At 45.6% G+C, this 26,105-nt stretch overlaps 1 protein-coding gene across 1 annotated transcript in view; it reads right to left on the minus strand.

Moving 5' to 3' along the window:
- LOC135378164 (uncharacterized) overlaps positions 1 to 26,105 on the minus strand; it is a 115,841-nt gene that overhangs the window by 12,954 nt on the left and 76,782 nt on the right. The window contains exons 22-28 of the mRNA XM_064611082.1: positions 25,293 to 25,477; positions 21,122 to 21,553; positions 20,168 to 20,376; positions 17,346 to 17,461; positions 5,551 to 5,702; positions 5,327 to 5,453; positions 5,075 to 5,214 (exon numbers count right to left, since the gene is read on the minus strand). Coding sequence (XP_064467152.1) covers positions 5,075 to 5,214; positions 5,327 to 5,453; positions 5,551 to 5,702; positions 17,346 to 17,461; positions 20,168 to 20,376; positions 21,122 to 21,553; positions 25,293 to 25,477 — 1,361 coding nt within the window. The remainder of the gene's footprint in view (positions 1 to 5,074; positions 5,215 to 5,326; positions 5,454 to 5,550; positions 5,703 to 17,345; positions 17,462 to 20,167; positions 20,377 to 21,121; positions 21,554 to 25,292; positions 25,478 to 26,105) is intronic.

The raw sequence follows: 26,105 nt of genomic DNA on the forward strand, positions 1-26,105 counted from the left end.
TGAGCCTGGAAAATGGTGTAGTGCAAGCGCTCACGCGAGCTAAAGCGCGACAATTGGCCGCACAGTTTCGGTACGACGAGGACAGGCTAGCTCAGCAGGTGCAGCCCGACAGTGAAATCGTGGAGCGTCCAGTTAGTAAAGAGACGACCGCTGTCGATAATGAGAGCAGTCATAACACAGGTGCGAACCCAAGGGGAAAGAAAGTAGCACTTGGCGCCGAGAACGGGGATAGCCCAACCACGGCTGTAACAAAGCAGACCAGGTTGGAGCCAACGGGTGACGAGGACGAAGTCGGGAATGACCCGATCGGGGATGAAAATGGCCTTGAGAACCTCGAGGGAATTTTTCTGTCGCCAGCATGTCGAAATCTCACAGCTCTTGTTCAGTTAGATAGAGAAACTTTGATAGAAGAGCAGAGGAATGATCCGAGTCTGACAAACATTATGAGAACCGTAGAGGAAGGGACTGCGAAAAAGAATGTAACATTCTTTGTAAAAGATGGATTGCAGTACCGGCACTACCAAGATAGTAAGGGCAAGTCTTACGACCAGTTAGTAGTTCCCGAAAAGTATAGAGATGATTTGCTGCATCTCTGTCACACGAACGCTTGGTCAGGTCATTTAGGGATCAATAAAACCAAGGATAGACTCCTTCAAGAGTATTATTGGCCGGAATGCGCAAAGTCAGTGGAGGAGTACGTAAAATCGTGCGACACCTGCCAGAGAGTCGGGAAACCCAATGAGCGTTGCAAGGCACCCTTAAAACGTGTTCCACTAATTGCCGAACCCTTTCGACGGCTGGTCATTGATCTGGTTGGCCCATTGCCTGTGACTAAGTCGGGTTACAAGTACGTTCTCACGATGTTGTGCCCCGCAACAAAATTTCCGGAAGCAGTACCGTTAAAACAAGTTAATTCGCCGGAGATAGTAGACGCGCTTTTGTCAGTGTTCGCAAGAATCGGTTTTCCTTCAGAAATCCAATCAGATCAGGGCACAGTATTCACGAGTGCATTGACCAGTGAATTTTTTGAGAGGTGCGGTATCCGCGTCATACACAGTTCGGTGTACCACCCACAATCCAATAGTGTAGAGAGGTGGCATTCCGTGTTGAAACGCGTCCTACGAGCGCTATGTTTCGAACGAAAAGCAGAGTGGGAAGCCTGCTTGCCCGCTGCTCTTTTCGCGTTGAGGACCGCGTCGCACGAAAGTACGGGGTTCAGCCCGGCTGAATTGGTGTATGGCAGAGCGTTGAGGTCACCTTTGAGGATGCTGCGAGAGAAATGGGAAGGAAGTGGCGAAGAATCCAGTGTCGTCGAGTATGTACTTCGCTTGCTGGAGCGCATGCACGCAACGCGGGAAATTGTTATGCGACACATGGAAGCCGCCCAGAACCGCGGAAAAGCATATTACGACCGAAATGCACGTTTGCGCAGCTACAAAGAGGGCGACAAAGTAATGATTCTCAGACCAGCAAGGCAAAATAAATTGCAGGTCCATTGGGAGGGTCCTGTAGAAGTCGCGAACAAATTGTCCGAGACCAATTACGTCGTAAAAATGGGAGGACGGAAAAAAGAATTGCGCATATACCATACGAATCTGATGAAGCCGTATGTAGAGAGAGAACATGTAGTGAGCTTGACGTTGAATATCCAGGAAGAAATGCCATTGGAGGTTCCGGAAATTCCGAAAGAGAGATCGTACGGTATAGCGGATGTGGTCAGCAAATCCGTTGGGACAGGTGAGCTTGCAGTGGGGCAAAGGAAAGACTTAGAGGCTCTGATAGGTGAATTTAGAGAGCTATTCACCGATCGCCCCGGGAGCACGAACCTGATCACGCATGATATCGAGTTAGCTACAGACCAGGTCATCCGATCGCAACCGTACAGAGTTTCTCCGAGACAGAAAGAAATTATCGAAGATGAAATCCAAAAGATGCTCGAGTTCGGCATAATCGAACCGGCCGAAAGCGAATTCGCGTCACCCATCTTACTTGTAGAGGTCCCAGGGAAAGATCCGCGACCCTGTATCGACTACAGACGGTTAAACGCGATCACCAAGGATCTCACATACCCGATTCCTAATATCGAAGAAAGGGTGCAGAGGGTTAGTGATGCTAAGTACATCTCGACGATCGACCTTGTTCGAGGGTATTGGCAGGTGCCCCTCACTGAACGAGCAAGCAACTATGCAGCATTCATAACTCACATGGGGACGTTCCGCCCGCGTAAATTGACATTTGGATTAAAGAACGCACCATTTTGTTTTTCTCGGCTCATGGACATCGTACTGCGAGGATTGGAGAAGTATGCGTTGCCGTACCTGGATGATGTCGCGATTTTTTCTAATACATGGGAAGAGCATCTAGCTCACTTACGGAGCGTCTTTCAACGTTTGAGAGAGGCGGGTCTGACGGTAAAAGCCGAAAAATGCCATCTCGGATGTGCAGAAGTTGAGTACCTCGGACACGTAGTAGGTCAGGGTAAACGAAGGCCAGTAGACCTCAAAATCGCTGCCGTGAAGAAATTTCCGAGACCCGTCACCAAATCCGACATTAGGTCGTTCCTAGGTCTCACGGGATATTATCAGAACTATATCCCAAATTATTCTGACATTGCGAGCCCGCTGACGGACGCGCTGCGCAAGGGAGAAGTGGGACGAAGAGAAGGAACGTTCCTTCCAGGTTCTGAAAGGAGCGTTGACGAGTGTACCTGTTTTGCAGGCACCGGACTATTCTAAACCATTTATAGTCCAGTGCGATGCCAGCAATCGGGGACTAGGAGCTGTGCTGTGCCAGAGAGACGAACAAAATAAAGAGCACCCCATCCTGTACATAAGCAGAAAGCTTAGCGTCAGAGAACAGGCCTACAGCGCCTCCGAAAAGGAATGTGCATGCTTGGTTTGGGCCGCCCAAAAGTTAAACTGCTACTTATACGGCGCAAAGTTTACTTTTGAGACCGACCATTGTCCACTGCAGTGGCTGCAACGGATGTCGGCGAAAAATGGTCGCCTTCTACGCTGGAGTATCACCCTGCAACAATATAATTTTGATGTTTTGTATAAAAGGGGCAAGCTCCACGCTAACGCAGATTGTCTCAGCCGGTACATGGAAGCCTGAAATAGTCCTATGGTGCTTTGGCGAAAGATCAAAACTGGGAAACGAAATTCTTAGTTTTCCTAGATTTTTGTATTCCATACTCTTCTTTCGTTCCAAGTGTGACATTAGAGTGACCGCTATGATGATAACCCATTGTAAATAACTATTATAATGTTGTAGTGCTATGGAGTTATATTAGATGCTAACTTGGTGTGTGTTAGAGAGGACCAGCACTTGCTTTGGTGCTGTTTCGGCTAAGTGTTTTGTTTGATCAGTGGTCGTCCACCAAGTGTAACTTCTACAAAGTGTCCTATCCCAAAGATGATAGTCACAGAAGATCCTACTGAAGCCTGTACAGTCAGGGACATGCCGTTAGAGCAGACGACACTGACAACAATGACTTGTGAAGTGCCTGTGTCATCGACAACGACTGTCACAAATAATCAACGCCAGACTCTGCTAGCCGCTACTACATGTGCACAGATCTCTTCAGGGAAGCAACAATGGTCACTTCCCTTCCAAGATCTTCCCCATCGGCGGAGGAGCTGTTACGTTCCTACACTGTAGCAGAAAAGTGTACGTGTAACACGATCTGCGCGAGTTTTCGTGGAAGACGTTTCGGCACCGGGACGGGCTGCAGATGGCCATCAGTTCCACGAAGGTGTCGCCTTTCCTTGTTTTGGGGGACCCGTCCGAGAGACATTCGCTCCAAGACACTGCCACAGTTTCTCGCACCCAACAAAGGATTCGGGGAATGCTTTCTCATGCCGACCGAAGAGATAAAAGCGGAGACCAGAGTGACCGAGGCGTCTTTCTCTCAACCGATGATGAGCAGGCTGCACGGATCGCCGACAGTTTCTCTGTATCATCCAACTCTTGTACTTATGTAAATAGTTAACTTCATTTGCTTGTACCCTGAATTGGCTCATGGTCCTTTCATTGGTGTGTTGCCACGCTACCAGAGACGACACACGCAACAGAGGGCATTAGCAGACTCCTAAGGCAGTGTCTTAATTAACTTCCAATAATTAACTTTCTTAATTATAAAAGCCACGAAGTTGTTCCAGTGAGAACATCTGATCTTTTCCGTCACCGGAGCCGTTTTCAGAATAAAAATCCGTTCGATAGATCGTCCGCAAAAAATTCTTTCATTTTTTCTTTATTTTGTTCATTGCGTATCTCTAGAGACGCGTCTTTCCTTCACCCCAATATGAGAGGATGAAAGGGCACACTATCGCCTCTGGCGCCCTGTAAGAGGATTAAATGAAAACAGAAAATGCAATTCAAGATAAGCGCAGTTCCGATAGAGTCACCCGATACATTTGTTTTCGTTTTGTTTACGCACGATAAAGCTCATCTTCGACGCATGAGGCGGCACTGCGCTCCTTCACCTTCTCACATTGGGGGTGAAGGAAAGACGCGTCTCCGAAGACGCGCAATGAACAAAAAAAGAAAAAATGGCGTCCCTTCACGAATTTTTGTTCTGAAAACGGCTCCGGTATCAAGTGACCGAATAGATCAGATGTTCTTATTGGGACAACTTCTTATCTTTTATAATTAAAAAGTTAATATAATTATTGAAAGTCAATTAAAACATTGCCTTAGGAGTTTGCTAATGCCCTCCTAGGGAGTGCCCTTCAGCATATCCTATATTGCAATTGATTTCATCTCGGAAAAAGTGATATATATATATATATATTTTTTTTTAAATATGTTCGCACTTAGCTGGGACACCCTGTATATATATATTGTCTTTGTCCATGAAACTTCCGCTATTTGCGAGTCTGCAGATCGATCTATCGTTTACTGTCTTAACCCGCTCGTCCGTCGCCTTTTGTGGCAGTTTTTACTTTAGTATGTACTTCAACCAACTACCCCACTTCAACCCGCTTGTTTACCATTGAACCATATACCTTGACTGCGAATACTTCATTTTATGTGATATACGGCTGGAAGACCACTGCTTCTACACAGCACTTACTCATATTTAGAGGGCATGCTCCATGTTCGCCCAGCGTCGCTTGCGTGATAAACTCCTTGCCGTATTTGAACAGGTCAGAGTCCGTGCAGTGAGTTTTGTGCTCGGCAGCTGCTACACATTTATGTGCTTCGTATGCCGCACTGAAAACAACCAAGACACGACAATAAGAAGCATGTGTTGATAGTGGCTCGCCAGTAGTGGACATGAAGTAGGGTTGCAACTGTTTCTAAGCTTTGGGCCACGTAAGCTCACCTGCAAATATCATGCTTTCCACCCGTTGAGTACAGCCTCTCATCTGTCATCGAGAAATATGTGACGGTGCACATGACTATCTTCTTAAGAGCAAGCATTTGGTTACAGTGTCCCAATAATAATGGACCTGCAACAAATTAGTAACAGTAGATGCGGGCTACTGCCCCATTTCCGTCACACTTATTCAGCAAACAAACATATGCAATAGAGAAGGCTGTTCTTACTTGCACTAATACATTTGGCCTGGTACATGGTGACCATCAATTCTGAGAGGATGTTGACGGTGATTGTAAGGGGATCCATGGAATCCGCAATATTCGTGCAGTTGGTCTCGGTTTTAGCATTTTGGAAGCATGTCTTGTAGTCAGAGAAGCACCTGCAACGATATTTGCAGCATGTTTTATATAGTTGTTGCTATGCTGGACCATTATGTGAACAGGAAGCGGCACTACCGTTTCAGAGCTATCGCAGCTGCTGCACCGCATGCAGTAGACTGCACGAAACGCCGTTGCAAAATTTTGTAAATCTGTTTCCCGTCAGCAAAATCTAAATCTCGCGTTCACATTTCATTCGTCCGGAAAATCTTCGGAAAACCCAGGAACAGCACAGCAAAAAACGGGACAGCACAATCGGTGGTAGGATTCGGGCCTACAACCTCCCATCTTCCACGTCCCTTGCTCCGTCTTCAGCACGACCTTGACTACCACCCATGCCGCTGGTATAAATAACTAATATGATAATCCTCACCGCAGTAATGTACGTGGTGTCCTAAAGAACTGCCTTGTGTAAAACGGTGCGGTTGCCGGTATCTGATGATGTGGCTTCTACGGAACTACATTTATGTTTTTCTTTAGGTAGGTTTTTAATCGGCTGGGAAAGGGGGTGGGAGGCAACACCCTCCTCCTCCCAGCACCAGCATACATTCATGCACGCACTGCTGATGAACCAGCTGGCAATTCCTCGTATAACGAAGTTATAAAGAGTTGAAAATGAACGCTCGGAGTCACACACGATAACGTGCACGAAAAGTAGTTTCATAGATATATAGATTAGGTGCTCGATAGGACCCAAGCAGCACAATGTACTGAAAGTCCAGCGCAATGGGGGTGGACGGTATGTGTCCGATCAATGTTCTTCCCGGGAGTTTCCCGGGTCTTGTTCAAGGCCTTCCACCTACCCGTCCACCCTGATTGCACCCGACTTTCAGTGCATTGTGAAGACGTGAAGACCCGAGACAGGGAGGAAATAACAGACAATTTCTCAGACACAGCACAAAATTTTAATGGCACCCAAGGCTGAAATACAAAAATCTCCGGAGAGGAGTAATGGGGAGAAAGGATGGGTTGCTGACGCAATTGCCACGTGTAGCTATCTCCAAAGATTCCCTAAGTAATCTACGCCATAAGTCCTTTTCTTTACACAATACTTCAGTTTGGGAAAAGATAGGTTCGCATCCGTTGCATTCACGCAAGTGCGCGACAAGTTCGCTTGCAATGTGGTTGTTCCCCGTATTTAGGTTAGTTTGTTAGGTTAAGTAGATTACTTAGGAAATCTTTGGAGATAGCTACACATGGCAATTTCGTCAGCAACCCATCCTTTCTGCCCATTCCTCCTCTCCGGAGTTTTTGGTGTATTTGAGCCTTGGGTGCCATTAAAATTTTGTGCTGTGTCTGAGAAATTGTTGTCTGTTATTCAATCAATCAATCAATCAAAATATTTTATTGCACATACCAAGCACACAAAGTTATATGTGGGACTGCGAGGGCAGGCCTGTGATGCAGTCCCAAATATATTGCCACGTATCATCTTTGAAGCGACTACACGGAACAGTAACAACGGGCGGCGAGGCGACACACGGCGAGATGACACGCCGCGCTGATTAGCGAGCCTTGAAAAGTTCGGAATGAACCGTCGGTAGTAGGCGCAAAGACCAAGAAAGCTTCGAACGTCTTTCACGTTAGAAGGAACAGGGTAATTTGCGATGGCCGCCGTCTTCTCGGGGTCGGGGCGTACGCCATCGCTGCTCACGAGATGACCGAGAAATTTGAGTTCCTCGTAGCCGAATCGACACTTCTGAGGCCTCCACGCCAGCCCTGCAGTTCTGATAGCCTCGAGGAACTCGGAGCAGCGACGGCGTACGCCCCGACCCCGAGAAGACGGCGGCCATCGCAAATTACCCCGTTCTTTCTAACGTGAAAGACGTTCGAAGGAACAGGGTAATTTGCGATGGCCGCCGTCTCCGCAGGGAAATGTCACGGATGAAAACAGACGAGCGAGACGGCGAATAATCGGCTAACACTTTCTTCAGCTGCCTAGCTGCCTAACACACGCAAGAGCGGCAGTTCTTAGACAGAACCAAGCTAAACAATGCTCCGGCTGGGAGCTCACAAGCTTTTATACACAGTGGCGAACATTGTAGAAAGCGCGCGTCGATGGAGAAGAGGAAGTAGAGAAGCTTCTCCAAGGTCGTCGATCCGTCCATGAGATTGATGCGAGCGAAGGAACAGAAGCATCGCTCGCTAATCAGCGCTGCGTGTCGTGGATCTCAGCCCGTCGCTCGCCGCCTCGCCGCCCGTTCTTACTGTTCCGTGTAGTCGCTTCAAAGATGATACGTGGCAATATACATGGTTCCAAAACACTGATAACATACAATAGCACGTCTTGTGGAAATAATTTAACAGCTTTATCAAAATATGTCAAAAAAGCAGAGGGGTAAAAGAGAAAGAAGAATAGATAAATACCAAACATATGCTGAATTATACCAAAGAACTCAAAAAAGAAGAAAAAGAAGAAGATGAAAATGCTCAGCACATTACAAGCGTGACATACAAAGGGATTTTAATTGCTTTTTGAATAAAAACGAGTTATTCAACTTCCTCAATTCCACCGGCAACGAATTCCATATCTTAGATCCAATAAAAGTGAGCTCCTGTTTACCATAGTTTGTGCGAGGCAACGATATCCTAAGATAAATATCGTCTCTTCTAAGGGAATATATGGAACTAAATCGTGTTAAGTGGATAAAATGAGGAACATTAGAGTTATCAGGGATGGGCATAAATACATTTTTTGATATTTAAATATAAATACAAAATACTTTGTTGATAGGGGTATTTAAATACTCTTCATAAATACTTTTCAACATGAGTATCTAAATACAAAATATAAATACAGTGTTTAAATACCGTAACTACTATCATAAATACTGTGAGGAAAATGTCATCTGGAATTACAAGAAATAACGATGATCACAACGACAAATCAGCAACGAACAATAGCATTTATTTGTTAGATTTTCATGGCATCATTTAGGCATATTCTGTTCGGCCGTACAATCAAATTCGTAAAGGCATCTCCACAAGTGCCGATGAAAATATGCTTGAATTAAATTTGACGAAGATGCTTCGTACAACAAGGTAATTGGGTAGCCGCGACCGTTGCCCGCAACAACAGTGAAAAACTTGCCATCTAAAATGGTTTGTCGCATGCGCATGCTAGCGCAAACACAGCATAACTGCGCCCCAAACATGCCCTTCTTCCCGAAAGGTCAAAAGCAAGGAGACTTGAGTCAGCAAGATATGAGTCAGTATACAGGGTGTTTGCTCTAACGTGTCCAGAAATTATATTTAAAGCGAGCGATAAAAGGAAAGCAAGTGGTACTTTTTTGCTAGTTGAGTAAGAAACAGGTACTGCTTCACTAGTAGCTCCTGTTTCTTAGCCCAGTAGCTGAAAACTAGCGCTGGTTTCTCTTTTATCGCTCGCTTTAAATAAAATATATGGACACGTTAGAGCAAACACCCTTTGTACTGTATTTAGGAGTATTTAAAAAGTATTTACAAGAATAAATACCACAAAATTGGTATTTAAATATAATTATAAATACATTTTTCGAGTCTGTATTTAAATACAAAATATAAATATATGTATTTATATTTTAAATAGTATTTTAATTACAATATATTTAAATACTGCCCATCCCTGAGAGTTATAAATAAGACGATGGTTAAAGAGGCTAACCTTGCACGTAGTCGAGTTGCAAGTAAATAATATGATTGATAGTAGTCAAAATGCAAAAGTGATTGACGTATCTGGTTGAATATTTAGTACTGTGCGTAGAGCACGCCTTTGTAGGATTAAAAGTGGATGAAGAGTAGTAAGATAAGTGAGCCCATACACTTCTAGACCATAGCTGACATGTGAGTGTATCAGTGCATAGTACAGTTTGAGAAGAGCATTGATCGGAAGAAGACGTTTTGTTTTAGCAAGGGCATGGAGCCCTGGTTGTAACTTGCGTCTAATATTCGATACGCGTGGTCGTGCCAACTGAGGTGTTCATCCAACGTGACACCTAAGAATTTAACAGTCTTCACTCTCGTAAGTGAAATTGATGAAAAGCAAACAGTTAAGTGACTTAAAGGGGCCGTAAACAGGTACAAAAAGTGCACATTTCTTTGTGCTATATTATTGAAACTTATGCAGTGAAAACTCCTTGCAATTAGTAACGCTCAAACACAAAAGGCGCTTGCATACGGATGAAATATTCACTGCACTCTTTCGCATTTTAGCTCCGCCCCGCGCTCTAACTTTACGTCATATTGACGTAGCGCTTTCCTCACCAATTACGATCGAGTGTTCCACGTATGATTTTATTTCAAATGCGGAATTGGACTAGATGAACGTGAATCCTCTTCTATTCAAAATCTAAACAGTTACAGCCTCAAACTAAAAAAGAAATGCGTTTAATTTAGGTATCATGCGCGCACTACATTTTCTGGGCAGTAACACGCAGCACACCACGAGCGCGAATGAATATCCGGGACTACAGTTCCAGAATCTTAGGGTACATTTATGCTGCAGCATCGCTGCTGGCACATGGCACATCGCTGTTTGGCGATGACGAAACAAACACATGTATCTCTGTGGGCGCGTTCATGCTGCAGCATCGCTGCTTGCCAAAGATGCACGCCATGATCATCGCCACAACAATGCTGCCAAACATGTTTGAACATGCCCGGGGACTACCTGACTTCTGGCGATGACAGGTCAAACACAGAGCTTTCTGTTGGTGCATTTACCCTGCAGCCTGGCTGCTCGCTTATCCTCGCCGCTGCTTGCCGCTCTGCTCGCTGCACCTAGGAATGCAAACATGTTTGTCTTCCTGGTATCATTGATGACTGGCGTCTTGAAATCCGACCTGCGATTGGTTGTGATGAAGTCGGTTTCCTCCTTCCCACTTTTCCTCGTTTCCATCCTTCCACAGTGAACGCTGCTAGGCGACTGATATAGCGAAAGCGAGCAGCATTTTGAGCAATCTGCAGGGTAAACGCACCCTAGCGGTTATGCGAGCAGCGATGTGCTCGAAGCTGCAGCGAGCAGCGAGCAGCGATGCTGCAGCATAAATGTACCCTTAGGTAGATGCGCGATGGAACATCTTCGTCATCTTCGAATGGTTCCGGCAACTGGACTGCTGTACTTTGGTTTGAGCCACGTTGCATCGCATCACCAGCTCGCGTGGTACAGTGGATAGCGTGCTGGCCATGTCACGTCGTGACTGGGAGGAACCCGGGTTCGAATCGCGTCATGTGATAGCAGCCCAACTGTTGACGTTTGCGCCAGCCGGAGACGTTGAAGATGTCATGACGCTGAATTTCGGAACCACGGAGCGCAAAACGTCGTTTCACACAAACAAAGTGAGCGCTCCGACTCACAGCTGATGTTTATTGGCGGGTAATTTGAAACGACATGTGCGCAGCTCGGCCCCCCGATTTGACGGCAAAACGTACGTAGCCATGTGACGTATGCGTGGTGGAGAGAGGCTCGCTGGTTACTCATCTTTGAAAGCAGTTATAGGGGTCAATGAGCTGGCACGAGCCGAACGAAATGTATATTTGGGCATTATGATCTGCGTTCTTTTATGGTGTATCATTATTTCAGAAATGTTTGGTGGCCTCTTTACGGCCCCTTTAAGACTGTTGGCTAGAGTGAAACACTACATAGTTTTATTTAGCGTAATTTGGAACTAACCTGTTCTGCGACAACCAGAGCGATAGTTTGCTAAGGACAAGGTTAGCTTCATGAAACAAGCCCTCAGGTGCGCTGCCTTGTACGAATATGTTGGTGTCATCAGTGTGCAATGTGCAGTCTTTGGCTAGGAACATAGGCAAGTCATTGATAAAAACTAAAAACAGGAATGGACCCAAGATTGACCCTTGCGGCACACCTACTTTACACTCAGCCAAATCTGATTGGAATTTCCCAATGGAGACATACTGCTTTCTTCCAGTCAAATAACTTCGGAGCAGGCGCAATGATACTCCTCTTATCCCGTATATTTCAAGTTGCAGCAGCAACAGTTTGTGGTCAATTAGATCGAAAGCTTTCATTAAATCTACAAAAATGCCCATAGTAAGTGTCTTTCTCTCAAGAACATTACTTAATGCTATTTCAGTAGATCTGCCTCTTGGAAAACCAAACTGAGATTAAGATAAAAGGTTGTGTTTGTCAAAATAATCTGTAAGCCTCCGTAAGAGAAGTGTCCCGATTATTTTACACAACGGTGAAAGTATCGCTATCGGCCTGTAGTTAGATACCAAAAGCTTATCGCCCTTCTTATGCACTGGGACAACCTTGGCGACCTTCAGCTCTTGGGGAAAAATTCCTTCAGTAAAAATATCATTGATAACACCGGCTAGCACATCTGATAAATTTGACTTAAACTGTTTTAAGAACGTTACAGTAATGTTGTCTGGAGCTCTTTAGTGTTTCAAGATTCGGAATTACGCTCTCAACTTCTTGTGCACATGTTGGTTGAAGAAAAAATGAGGAGGAATGAGACTGAGGTAATAAAATCGGAACATCACCACAGGGCGGGATATAATCTACCTAATCAGATATGTTGCTACAGTCATCATTAAATTCTGTACATATCTGTGTTTGGTCGTAAGTTACTTCACCAGAGCTGGTGGTCAAATAAGAACTTTTTTTAGTCACCATCACATTTAGCAATGGACTGAGCAAAACACTGTTTCTTTGAAACATCTAGCAGATTTTGAAGCAAATTATTGTATCCCTTATATCGTGTAAGCAAGTCAAAGTTTGTTGGATGAGAGCGACATTTTTTGTACAGATCATTTTTGTGTTTTATTGATTTGAGGACGCCAGAAGATACCGAAGATTTTCTTCTGTGTATTTCGTTTTGTGACAGGTGTTTGACGAGTTGATTTTGTAATAATGGATTGCGAAATACTCAAAAATTGGTTAAATTTCTCTTGGGCACTAGAGCGACCAGGAAACGAATACGTCTGTGAAGATAGATATCGGTCAGCCTGAGCAAAATCCTAAAACGATCGAAAGTAAGTCTCCAAATGGCTGACCGGAGTCGTATTACAAGTTACATAAATGAGATCGTGGCCACTGATGTCGCAAGCAGCCACACCTTGTGTTAAGAATTCTTCATTTAGATATGTAATAATATGGTCAATAAGGGTGCTTTTATCGGTGCCACCAAATCTTGTAGGATGACCTATTTGTTGGAAACCGTAGTTACGACAAATCACGTAGTTACGTATGTGTTTTTGAGGTAGGACTGCTGCTCATCAAATCAATGTTCCAAGTACGACTACGTCATACCTTTGAGACCAGCATGTGAACAGTACCCCATCCAGCTCATCTAAAAAGTGGGTAACAGAACTTCGCGGCGATCTACATACAACACCAATAAGTAAAGGACGGGAAGGAAACGCTGATAGCTGTATTCCACCATGGGATAACATGCACTGCACGAAAATGCACTCACAAAGTGGAGTATTTAGAGAGATACCTGACCGAACTCTGTATGCCACATTATCCCTCATATACAGGGTGTCCCACCGAAAAAGGGCCAGGGGCTAATGAAAAAACAGAGTGGTCTACACAAATGGAACCAACTGTACCTGCTTGGCTGTTGTGTGGTCTATCGAAAAATATATTTTTCATCGCCCCTTGTCAATTAATTAGCGGTAATTAATTTTCCAACTTTTTGATTATCGGTTTTAGCTCTCAGATGTCAATGAGGAAGTTGTAGTACATGTCGAAAAAGACTCAGCTGAACTGGTTCGCGGTTGCTATGGCTTGTGGTTTAGTTTTTTCCCGGGTTTAAAAATTGGTTTCTGAAGCCGCGCGCACCACAGAGCGCTTCCCATAATTCGGCGCCCGCGTGCGACGATTGCAGTGCACTCTGATAGGTGTGCCGTGAAACAGGTGAAATATCTTCCTCTTGTGTGAAGTGGCCCAAGGATGGTCTCCAAGTGCTAATATCAAAGTCAATGTACGCCGGAGGGCGCTGGAATCGTCGCGCGCGGGTGCCGGATTGCCGGACTTTTAAGCTCGGGAAAAAACGAAATCGCAAGCCATAGCGACCTCGAACCACTTCAGTTGTGTCTCTTTCGACATCTACTACAACCTCCTCATTGACATCTGAGCTAAAACCGATGATTAAAAAGTTGGAAAATTAATTACCGCTAATTAATTGACAAGGGGCGATGAAAAATTTTTTTTGATAGACCACACAATTGCAAAGCACGTACAGTTGGTTGCATTTGTGTAAAGCACTCGGTTTTTTTTTTTTAGCCCCTGGCCCTCTTTCGGTGGGACACCCTGTATAAACCAACCCCACCATGGCGATCGTTGTGCCGGTGTGAAAATTCAGGAACATACCCATCTATTGTGTAGCGAGAGTCATTCATATCACATAACCACCTTTCAGATAAAGCAACAAACGATGTACCACACTTCAGAATTTGCGAAATCAGCACAGTCAAAATGCCTCTTTATGCTTCTAATATTCAAATGAACAGCAGAGAATATTGGATTTACAATTTCTGTCAAATCACATAACGTAATACAGTTCATGGTCAATAATAATAATTAAAAAACCACCTGCAAACGAAAAAAAGGAAAAGCACAGCTCTAACAGCCAGACCTCGGCAGATGCAGGATCACTAATATGGGTAATTCGATTAGCTTCAGCACCTTCACGACGCCTAACAAAGATCCGTCCATTCCGCACCCATACATAGGCAAACTGTTTCTCTTTTGCAAAAAGGCGCGTTTGTCTAAGCAGCAACTTGTTAACTGCAGTTAGATTCTCGCAGATGAACGGATATTTACCATTGTCATCTCCAGCGCTTCTCTTTAGTTTATTTGAATTTTTTAGCCATTATTTAGTTACTTCCTCCCTGTCTTGGATCCTCACGTCGTCAGTATGAACCAGCTAGTCTGCGCCCTTTCACTATTATCGATTGTTTCAGTACATTGTGCTGCTTGGGTACTTAGATTTCAATACATTTGGAAACATGGAAACAACGAAATTGTAGGCATACGACGTTCCGGATGGGCGATCTTTAAGAGAAAGTGAAGTTGTTACATGGCACATAGCGTCCACTAAAGGACTAAGGGGGCACAGAGGAAAGGAAGGCGCTGCCGAGTTAAAGGGTCAATAAACAGGTATACGAGGCGCATTTTTTTTAAATACATTGTGATACGTTGCCGACGGCGAACGTTTTCAAAAAAAATGTTGTCGAAAAAGTAAATAATGGCTCCAAACCGACTGAATATTCAACGCACTCTTTCGCCCTCATGCGCCGCCCTGCGATGTCCTGGCGACAATAGCGACACGTCATTTTGACGTCGCGCATCATCAGCCATTTAGAATGCGGGACGCTTATACATTAATTTTCTTGTCATATCCAGAAGTGAGGTCAACTCTAGACATGTTCCCACTTGTCCAATCCAACGTAGCCAGTTCAAACTGTACCAAAAACCCTCAATATTCTATTTCACGTGTGCAATATGTTTTCTGTGCTGTATTGCTCCGCGAGGTCACCGCGATGTTCCCGCAACCGGTGCCCTCGCGAGCTGCAGCTTGTCTCAGTGGGGTCCGCCATTGGCTAGGAGAGCGAAATCTCCCCCACCTCCAGCGCCTAGAATTCGGTGTTGCTATACGCTGGAATATAGTGACGTGACCCGGTTCCAAGGATAAGGAGAGGCTCGCGCGGATTATGCTCTTCGAATGGTATTGTTTCGTGTTAAAGATGCTCGCTAGAAGCAAAAGTATAGACGGTATGCAAAACCCATGCGCCCTCTTGTAGCGCGCACGGAAACCTCCGGAATTTCGCCATGTCTGAGGCTCCCTCCCCGACGCGAGTCATACACACGACTCACGTCCAGCTGTTCTATCGCGTGTCTTGCCTCACACATGTGCTGATTCACTATGTTATTCGCATGGTGAGACGAGGGGTTCAAAAGGGAATGCAAGCAAGGTGAGAGTTCTTCTGAATTCCTTGTCGCATTGGAGCGCGGTCATTTTGATTTTGGGAGAGAGAATTACTATAATCTACTGCAAGGCTGCTCTTTAATGCCATCCTATGACATATTTAGACAGTTCAGTACAGCACTGTATACGGCATAAACATTTGGGACAAAATAAAGCTTAGTATGATTGCGGCAAGTACCGATGGGCAATTTTCCTAAAACAATCTGTTTCTGGACACTACCGATGACATATCGACAGCTTCGTATGACTACTACGCGTTCCCTTGGTGGTTTTCTCTCTCACTACTTCTTGAATGTGAAAACTGATGGCACAACAAATTCATAGAGGCCCCGTCTTCCATTTGGCACGTTTCGGACAAAATCAGTCTCTTTGGTGCCGTAAACGCATCTTTGCTGTGTCTGCATTGAACTTATCCTTTCTCTTGATGGCAAGCAGTAATTTCTGTCTCAGGGAAGCTGTTGAAGGTGACTGTAAGGCGAGCATGAAGTGTCCTCGTAGCAGTGCATTTCGTAGCACACGAAATGCAGTGCAACCAAACGTGACAGTTATGGGGGAGATGGTCAAACTCTGATTCACCGAGCTGAGAAAGACCACATTTTATACCAGTGCGTAACGGTGAGTATCACAGCGGGTTTCATAGCAACAACTGCAATCGTAAGCTTTTATTTTGTACCAAATGTTTCTGTTGTATAAAGTGCACTAACAATTTCTCAAATGAGCTGTACTAAACTGTAAAAATTTATCCTGGGATGGGATAACAAAGCATCGTTGCACTAGGTTAACGTAATTTTGTTGCCCAACCTATGTCACGCGCTCACCGCTGTCTACGCAATAAGGAATATAGACATTTTTGGCTTTCTTACCTAGTTTACATTCCCCTTTGAAATCCGCGTCTTATCACACAAATAAGATAGTTAAACAGCATATGTGAGAAGCATGACACGCGAGAGAACTGTCGTATGATAGTCGTTTGCATTGCTCGGGCCGGGTAGAACGCCTCAGACGTGGCGGAATGCCGGTAGCTGCTACGAGATGGCGCTAGTTTTGCATACGGTCTATTTCATATTTGGATATAGTGAGCTACGTTCTTTCGTTGGGCGTAATCATTGGAAAATGTTCGTCGACCTGTTTTGTGGCCCTTTAAGGACGCCGAGGACAGTCATAAATTAGTAAATTGGGAAACGACAGAGCAAGAGAAAGGTATAACCTCCAACTTGTTGCGCAGGCGGAACACCTTTCACGTTATTCAACCATCGATGTACTAAGCGTTCACAACCTCAAGAAGCTTCAACCGTACCATGACTTGTCATTGCGGCATGCGGAAGCCCCAATACGACATACAGTCCGCAGCACGTTGGCTCACTTGCCACATAAGGCTATCATAATGGGTAACAAGTCTGTCTGTTGAAAGATGAAAGTCACTGAAAAGGTTAGCCAGCTGTAGGACTCGAACCCACATCTTCTGGATTACCGGTCCAGGGCTCTACCAATTGAGCTAAGCTAACACGCCTTCTCAGCGACTTCCAGGGTGCGTCATCTGAAGGGACAAACCAGTCACCACTCTGTATGTGATTGTCCCTTCTATGTTGTTCCAGCTTCAGGACATCAGTTCTCTCATGTTCAAGTCTGTCTGTGTCGTCTGCTGCCCACGCGCAGGCTGTGTTCCAAACATTCGGGACCTTGCGAAACAACTTTGTGTTTGCTTACTTGCACTTATCGGGCTGTATTTCCAGGTTTGTTTGAAATGTGATACCGCACGTGAAGAAGAGCCGCAAAAGTTCTTTCTTGTTACAGCCACCTGGATATTCGTATGATGTGTTTATCTGAAAACAAGGTACATAGTAAGAACCTATGCATGACTGATACAAAATAAGCAGCAATGCCTTAGATACGTCTAATATCATGCACTATTCATTTGTTCTAAATTAGTGCGACACAAAGCTCTCTCCAGAAAGTATTCAAATGTCGGAACCCCTTGTGACTCTATCTGGCACATTGGTACGTGCCCCAAATTTGCCTCCTGTACTCACATAGTGGTCAATGGACGCGTTTGCGAAACGTTGCTCCGTTCCAAAATGAAACCTGCGTAACTTAAAATAGTCACTGACACGCGGGCCTGGTATAATTAAATGTGGGATTTTGCCACTGCAATTTTGCTTCCTGTGAAATCATGCCAGCCGGCCCAAGAGTAATCATTCCATTTGCTGTAGCCAGTAACAGCGCCAGGAGATGGGTTGCGATATGGCTCTAGTGCCACCTTTCAAGCGTGTGTAAAATGGCGCGTCACATTTTGGAACCCTAGCGTGAACCCACGCAGACGTGCACTGTTAAAAAAAATAATTTAGCTACATAAAAACGTTCGGAGCCAATAGACGAGTTCAGAAAATTCCAGGGTGCTTAGAGCCGCTCTGGGAGTTGACTAATACGAAAGAAATGGGTGGCCTCCAAACTGTACCGATTTCTCCACTACCGGTCCATTGTCCACGACGTGTCAAGGTCAGCGAAACCAAAATGTGAAGGATTATTCTTCGTTCCCCCGCTCAGCAAGCGCCCAGGGTGCAATGCGTGCGCAAAGAGCTCTGGGATTTTCTGAACTCGTCTATTTAGAATGCTATCGCCTCCCGATTTGTTGGAAGCAAGAGGTGTACGCCCCTGAACGCATTACACATTCTGAACAGCAGAGTAATCGTATTTGTGACATTTCGTGTGGGGAGTCGTTCTGCCCCCGTTTACACAAACAACCAGGACGCAATGGTTGTTCTTCAGCATGTTATATGGCGAAGCCTTTTTACATGGACTATCTCGCATCCGTCGCGGTGTCGATTCCGTAACTACAGTGCCATATTGCTCTTCGTTCATCACCTATAATGACCCCAAAAATCCGACGCGAACAAATGGGGTCGTTTCTGTGCGATTTGTGTAACGGTATAATTTATCGCGAAATTAAATCGGATGATGACGTAGAGTTACCGCAAACTGATCTGGTTGCTGTTGCCTCATGATGTCAAAAATGGTCAATGGAACAAAATATTAGCAAATGTAAACGCATGAGAATTACTCGTAAACAGTTTCCGCTGAAAGCATATCATATTTGACAACATATTTCTCGTTCAGGTCACGTCATACAAATGCCTTGGAGTAATCGTATCCTATAACCTGTCCTGGAGAATGCGTGTGGACTTCGTTATTCACAAACCTAATCGTCTCTCAGTTACCTAAACCGTAACTGCCACCGCGCCAGCAGTAACTTAAAATTACTGATCTATAAGGCCTTAGACTTCACCTTCAGTATGCGTCTTTCGTGTGGCACCCTAGTAACTCACTTATTAACGCTTTTAAACGGGTACAGAGCCGTGCGGTGCGTCTCATTCTCAAAAACTACCATAGGACAGCCAGCGTGACGTGAATTAGGCAGCAACTTTCCCTTCAAACCTTAGAAACCCGGCGTAAGAATGCAAGTGTGTCCCTTTTTCACAAGATATATTTTCATAATCATGAATTCAGGCCCCCTCCGCAGTATATCTCATTAAGAATGGATCACACTCAAAAAGTGTTTGTGCCATCCGCCTTGACGAAGATTTTCGCTAATTCGTTTATTCCCTGTACATCATTTAATTGGAATCACTTTCCCTCCTCAATTTCTAGTGCTGTTTGCATTCAACGTTTTAACGATGTATTACTTGACCATTTTTCGTGTATTACATAACTATTTCTTTGCACAAGTAACATCTCGCATCATCATCATTACTCAGTTGTTGCTGTTGTTCTTTGCATAGATCAGTTACCAAGATAATTCTACAGAGTTACTGCCTAAATAAGAAAATAAACACATGGCAACAGCAGACGAGGGATGTTGAGATCATTCCAGAATTCCCCTCTCTAGAGACGTCACTTGGACCAGGCCAATGAGTGAGCGCCATTTGGCTCGGACAAGGCCAATCAGGGAGCGGCAGAGAGACCTTGGCGTTCGACCGCCGTGCGGGAGTGATTGGCTCGTGGAATGCTATTCCTCGTTAGCGTCGTACGTGTTTGTACGGCCAAGAGTTCAACACAGTGTTCCACAGAACATGGTCACGTCAGTCGGTACTCACACTGGTAAGCGAGAGCTTGCGTATTTACCGAGGTCTTTTCACTTTATATTGCGGTACAAATGCGAAGCAGGCGACCTCGGAGATATCACCCGCGCCGCGCTCCCATTCGTGTGCTGGTTTCGGAAGTAGGTTGTGAAACCATGCCGAACATTGCCGTATATCAGCCTCATACGCACCTTTCCGGATACGACAGTCCCTTTAAGATTGTGGGTGTCGTCACATGCAAGAGTGGAACTTTGGAGATGATGAATGGGGCGATGCAAGAGATTTCTCATGTGCAGACCTTTTTTTTAGATAACTATGGCTACTGTAGGACTTGCGTCCCTCGGCATATGTGGCAGTTACGCACATTAAGATAGCTTTCATTGTGTATCTTGTGGGACAGAACCTTTCATACACGACAGCACTAGAAGATGAGCCATGCTGAAGTACACTCACCACTAGACATGATGTTGTTTCTGTGGTTGGAGTGGTAATTGGCGGAGGTGTGGTGGTAGTGAAAGTAGGAGTCGTCGTAGTTGTCGATGAAGTAGTAGTTGTTGTTGTCGTACTGGTTGTGGACTCAGTCGTTGTCGTGGTTGTCGGAACCGCTGTCGTCGGTGTGGGAGGTGGCGTAGTTGTGGTCGTGGTTGAAGTGTAGGTAGGCACTGCATCACATTCATCACTATGGAACTTGGGTCGTGGTTAAAATATGTGGGAACCACTAGGCTAGAAGGGCAGCATTCTTATGCTCCTGAGAAAATGTTCTAGGCAGAACAAGAAAATGCGCAAATCTAAATGCATACTTTTAGAATATGCAACCCACTTCACAGGTCTGCGACGGTTGACCAATCTTTTATTGCAGCAGAAAGTTTCCAGCTGTTCCTTGCACGAATAAAAATTTCAGCAGGAAGGTTCGCTAAGGTGAAGGAGCGTGTTATGCGGTTAAGTTTCGTTTTAAGAGTGCGCGGGGGGATACGCCAAAAATACCTCAGGAGCACTATTTCTTTTCGTGTTATCCATTTATGCCAACTCGCATTCTACCAGCGTTTAGACGCCAGGACAGTTATAAACCGTATCTGAAACGTTACGTACACAATGTACAGTGAGGGACAAAAGTTTACGGGACACGCTCCGGTGCATTCCTTCCTCAGAGTGACACGCTAGCAGCGAATGGGACTGTACAGACTTACAGACATGTGCATTGGCAACCCTGTCACCTGTATGTAAGTCCATACGGTACCATTTGTTGCTAGCGTGTTACTCTGAGGAAGAAATGCGCCGGAGCGTGTTTCGTAAAGTTTTGTCCAGCACTGTACCTATATCGACATCACTGACGATTTTGATGAAAATGGTTGCTAGTTTCACAAGGAGATTTTTAAACGCGATTTTTAAACATAAAAGGATTCCTACTTAGTCCACAGTCGCATTCTGGGCCGCCAGGTCCATAAGGTCCACCTGGACCCTCCGGGCCACCAAAGCCAAATGGCCCGTACGGTCCTCCAGGTCCATTAGGTCCGCCTGGCTGTCCTGGTTGCGGTGGATTTGAGCTACCAGGGCCGCCTGGTCCACCGGGGCCATAGGGCCCACCGGGTCCATAAGGGCCATTGGGACCATACATGCCGTTAAGTCCCCAAGGTTGTCCCGGTGGCGGCCCATTGGGACCAAAAAGCCCATCAGGGCCCAGTATACCGCCAGGACCATAGAGCCCGCCAGGGCCATTTTCACCACCAGGAGTATATGGTGGAGGAGTATTATATTTGCACGGTGAACTTGGAGGTGAAGTTGGAGGTGCAGGCTTTGGTGGAGGTGGAGGTTGTGGTGCAGGTGGATGAGTCGGAAATACTGATAAGAAAAGAAGTGATATTAGTGCGGTGTATTACAACACCATGGAACTGCTTTTGCATGAGAATTTAGAGCAGTTTCCCAACTGGGTAACGCACGAAGACGGCAAGAATTGGCAGGCTTTAAGCAGAAGCAGGCACATCTATGTGTAGAAAATATATGTGTAGAGTGTGTTTGTCTTGTCCATGCTTCCTAATGCTAGAATGTGCACATGTCCACTCACGCTTCCATATTTTAACAAATGCAATTCAAACTGAACGCTGGACCACGGTCCCAGCAATCTAATGTTGACAGAAATTGAAAATTTATCATAGGTGATTGAAACAGTGGTCTACTGCCGATGATCTACCAAGACCTTACAAGGTTGGTGCTGAATACTTCTCAGCCACTTCTAGAGATATTAATGCAGTCTTGTCGCTCTTTCCACCAAGTCGAAGTCGCAAGCACGTAGCTCCCTGACTCACATAAACCCCGTTGTTTAGAAGTTGGTCACACCGCAAGTCGAATGCTACTTTACGGCGCTAATGCTAATTCCCCGCAGATTGCTATATATTTTGTTCCAGTATTCATTCGCAAGCCACTTCTGCCAGTTTGCAAACAATGGCCATTGTTGCCGCATATTTCTTTCACTGTGGCCTTGCTGAGCCCCTCAATTGCCATTTTCAAAGTTAGGACAACCGCTTGAAGCGATACAGGAGATAAGACTTTTCTTACACTGTATATGGTATTGCATTTCATACTACTATTTCTCTACAGAAGCATGCCTTTGAAGCATATATATATGTCTGCCTACTTACGAGGGTGGCTCCATAAATTTCCGGCCCGACCAACTTTTAATAGTCAGAGACGAAACAAGTGTATCACTTTTCGACATAGTCACCCTTAACTTCGATGCACTTTTGACACCTTTCAACCAGCATTCTTATAACCTTGAAAAAATAGTCCGAAGTTTTGTCGGCAAAATGCTGGAAAACTGCCTCTTGCACCTCACTATCGTTTTTAAATCTCCGTCCTCTGAGATCCCTCTCCAAGTTTGAGATCAGGAAGTAGTCACACTGTGCCAAGTCTGGACTGTAGGGTGGGTGGTGCATTTCTTCGAAGCCGCACTCCTTCCGTGCAGCCTTGGCAACAGAAGCCGTGTGGACAGGGGCATTGTCCTGGAGCAACCGGACACCTCGACTCAACCTGCCGCGCCTCTTTTCCTTGATGGCGTCTCGCAGTCGGTGCACGAGTGAAGCATAATAAGTCGCATTCACTGTGGTGTTCCTCTCTTTGAAGTCGATGAGGAGGATCCCGTGACAATCCCAAAATATTGTTGCCATGATCTTTGTGGATTGTGTAACCTTGGCTTTTCTCGGGGGTGCTTCTCCTGGTTTGCGCCATTCCATCGACTCCTTTTTCGAAAGGGGATTATAGTAGAGCGCCATAGTCTCATCCCCTGTGACAATTGACTTCAATATTTCTTCATCGTTCTCTTGACGGAGCTCCAAAAACTTTGGCACAGACGACGCGCTGTTGCTTTTGAACTGACGAGAGAAGTCGTGGGACCCATCTCGCACTGACCTTTTTCGTGTGAAGGCCCTCGCCGATGATGCGAAAAACGGTTGTTTTGGAAAGCCCCAGCCTTTCTGAGATTTCCTTCACCTTCAGACGCCTGTCGCTCAGCACTTCCTCCTCGACAAGAGACTCGACAATTTTCTTGTGTCACCACTTCCACTGGACGACCATCGTGTGGATCATCTTCAATGGACCCTCGCCCCAATCGAAACTGCTTAGCCCAGTCTTTTACCGTTATGTACGACGGAGAGGCTTCCCTGTACACGTTGTCCAGTCGCGCTTTAATTTCTCGCGCGGTACTCGATTTTTTCAATTTTAACTGAAGAGTGCACCCCTGGCTGTTTGAAATGGCGTTCTCCAACCCACAAATGCATGGAGAGGGTTGAGGGTGGTGCTCCGGCCCTCCAACAGATGGCGCCACGCGTCCTTAATCGCATTTTCAAATTCGCGCGCATTTTCTACCTCGGGCCGAAAACTTATGGAACCACCCTCGTATATTTCACATGAAATGTTCCACAAAGAAAGCGATAATTTATCATGCATGCATAATGCAGTATTTGAGATTGTAGATTTGGAGTAAATAACTGCTGCGAAATCAAAATGACCTTTGTTATTGCGTTGTGCATGTTCTGTGTTGCTATATGCAAGATGTATGTCTGGAACGGGCAACATTTCCTTAAGTCAACGAAGCGGACAGAGAGACTCACGAACCAGCAATGAACACACTTTATTACAGAAAGGAAAGAGGGGTTGATGAGTCTACAAGGGGGCTAACCATTTCAGTTTTGGGAAAGTAGGTCAAGAAGATTGCGAGAAGCATTGTCCCACAACCTGAGGTGCTAGCGATTTGACAAGATTCCAGCAAAATTCGTGAAAGCGTTTGGTTTCCATGAAAATGGGCTCACAATGTTGACAAGACAAGAGGTGTTTAAATCGTCCCATCCAGTTACGTCCTCGTCCCTCTACAATCATCAGGGTCAGGGAGATATTGCCTTCTTCAGTCTTATCCGTCACAACAGCGTGCTTACCTCGTTGGCCGGGGGGGACTGCCTCCCCTGCCTCCCGTAGGCGCCGGCACTGGGTGCCACCCTGTACTTTCTAACACTTTCACCATGTTGCATCCTGCACATGCATGTTGCACAACTGTTTCAGAGTGTTCTAACGAATAGTTGCACATTTATGCGATCACCTGAATCATTGCATGCAAAATATTAAGAAAACGTGATGCGTAGCCAGATATTTTCACTAAGGAAGTAGCACTCAGCTTACCGAACATTGCAGGCTCAGTAACAACTGCAGAGCTGTAGAACGGCGGAGGTATTTCATGTAGTGCTAAGGTTTAGATAGGATGTTTCCTACTAAAGTCCATACCGTGCAGTACTCCCCCTTGAGCTGCTTGGTCTTTGTCCTTTCTTCCTCCGTGTTCGCTCAAGCTCAGGCTTCATCTTCAGTGGATTTCTTCCATCAGCTTGCCTGCCTCTGCGCCATCTTATCAGTTCCCTCATGTCAACGGGTAATGAGTGCAATTTCCTCTGTTTGCAGTACACATCTGAACAAAGAAAGAAACACTGAGCGCCTGAGTGTACAGTACACTACTAAACTGCTACTGGATTGTATAAAAATCCTAATCTAGCAGCCTGCCTGCGTGTGTTGCCCAGTATATCAATGCGAATAAAGCAGGTTCAACATGCAGAGAATGGTGTAACTTACTGTTAGCGTGCTGTGGCTCTATCGTGGCATATTCGTAGCGTCATCAGGTAGATGGTCGTTGTTAGGAAGTCGCAAAGTGATGTACTGTCCGACAAAATGCACGAGAAACGTCACGGCAGGTATTCGCGATGACATCCACCCGTAAACCACGACCCTTGTGGATGCGATCACGTTGATTACAGAGTTATCACTGTGACCATGACCATGCTCGTGGGAAAATGCACCCACTCGCAAGGAACCGGCCTGCTTCTCGCACATGTAAACAGCTTTCTCAGCTAACGAAGAAAAGTACGGCCGCGGCCTACTGTGAACTATAGGCCCGCAACGAACAATGGCAAGGACGAGACATCCCTTACAGGGTCAGCATTGCATATTTACATCATTACAGCATAAAGTCTGGGAAGCACACTACGGTGGCGAACACGATAGACCACGTGCACGTGCACGATAGTGCACTGAAAGTGAACCTTACCTGGCTGGTTCGTAGGAATTGGCGGCGGCACGGGGCCCGGAGGAATGATGTGAAGTCTACACAACGAATCGTACTTTTGAAGCAGAACTCCTGTGAAGTAGTTCATAGGGGTCCTGAAACCCGTCGCAGTGCATTGTGTGGCTCGCACTGCCTGTTCGCTGCAGTTCAGGAATTCGTGTGCTATCCTGCAAAACAGGAACAACACAATACAATAGCAATATAATGTCCTTGTAAAACAGCATGGAAGGGATCGGCTAATTATAGACGTCACTGTCGAGGCGACCGGGACGCCTTCGGATTGTTCAGTGCATGGGACAGCAGACCATGGATGTCATTACTAGGATCAGGTCCCAAAACACGTCGTACATCGGTAATATCGGCGTGTCGAGAACATCACAGTATAGTATAGACGAACAAGTAACACCAACCAAAAAATCCACAAAACGGGTTTCCCGACGTTTCGGAGAGGGACGGTCTCGTACAGATCGAGCGATTCCGAAACTTAGCTCAAATTATATTCAAGAGTGCTACAGAAACACAGTCGCGAAGTTTCAACCAGAACAACGAAGTGGTTTTCGAGAAATTTGAAGGAATATGCCGTGACAGCAGACGACGGACATCGCAGGTGGATTCAACTCCCTCTCATGCAACGTCACATGTGACGTGGTTATGGTATTTATGGTGGCAGGTCGCCCATTGGGCGACCGAAGCGCAATGCACAATACAGTCGGAGGTGTATGCGCTTTGCGCTTGGAAGTTGTCACGCGCGACGTCGTAATGTCTGATAGCAAATTTAGCGATAGTGACGGGTCC

The sequence above is a fragment of the Ornithodoros turicata genome, chromosome 1 (genome assembly GCF_037126465.1).
Source record: "Ornithodoros turicata isolate Travis chromosome 1, ASM3712646v1, whole genome shotgun sequence".
NCBI lineage: Eukaryota > Metazoa > Arthropoda > Arachnida > Ixodida > Argasidae > Ornithodoros > Ornithodoros turicata.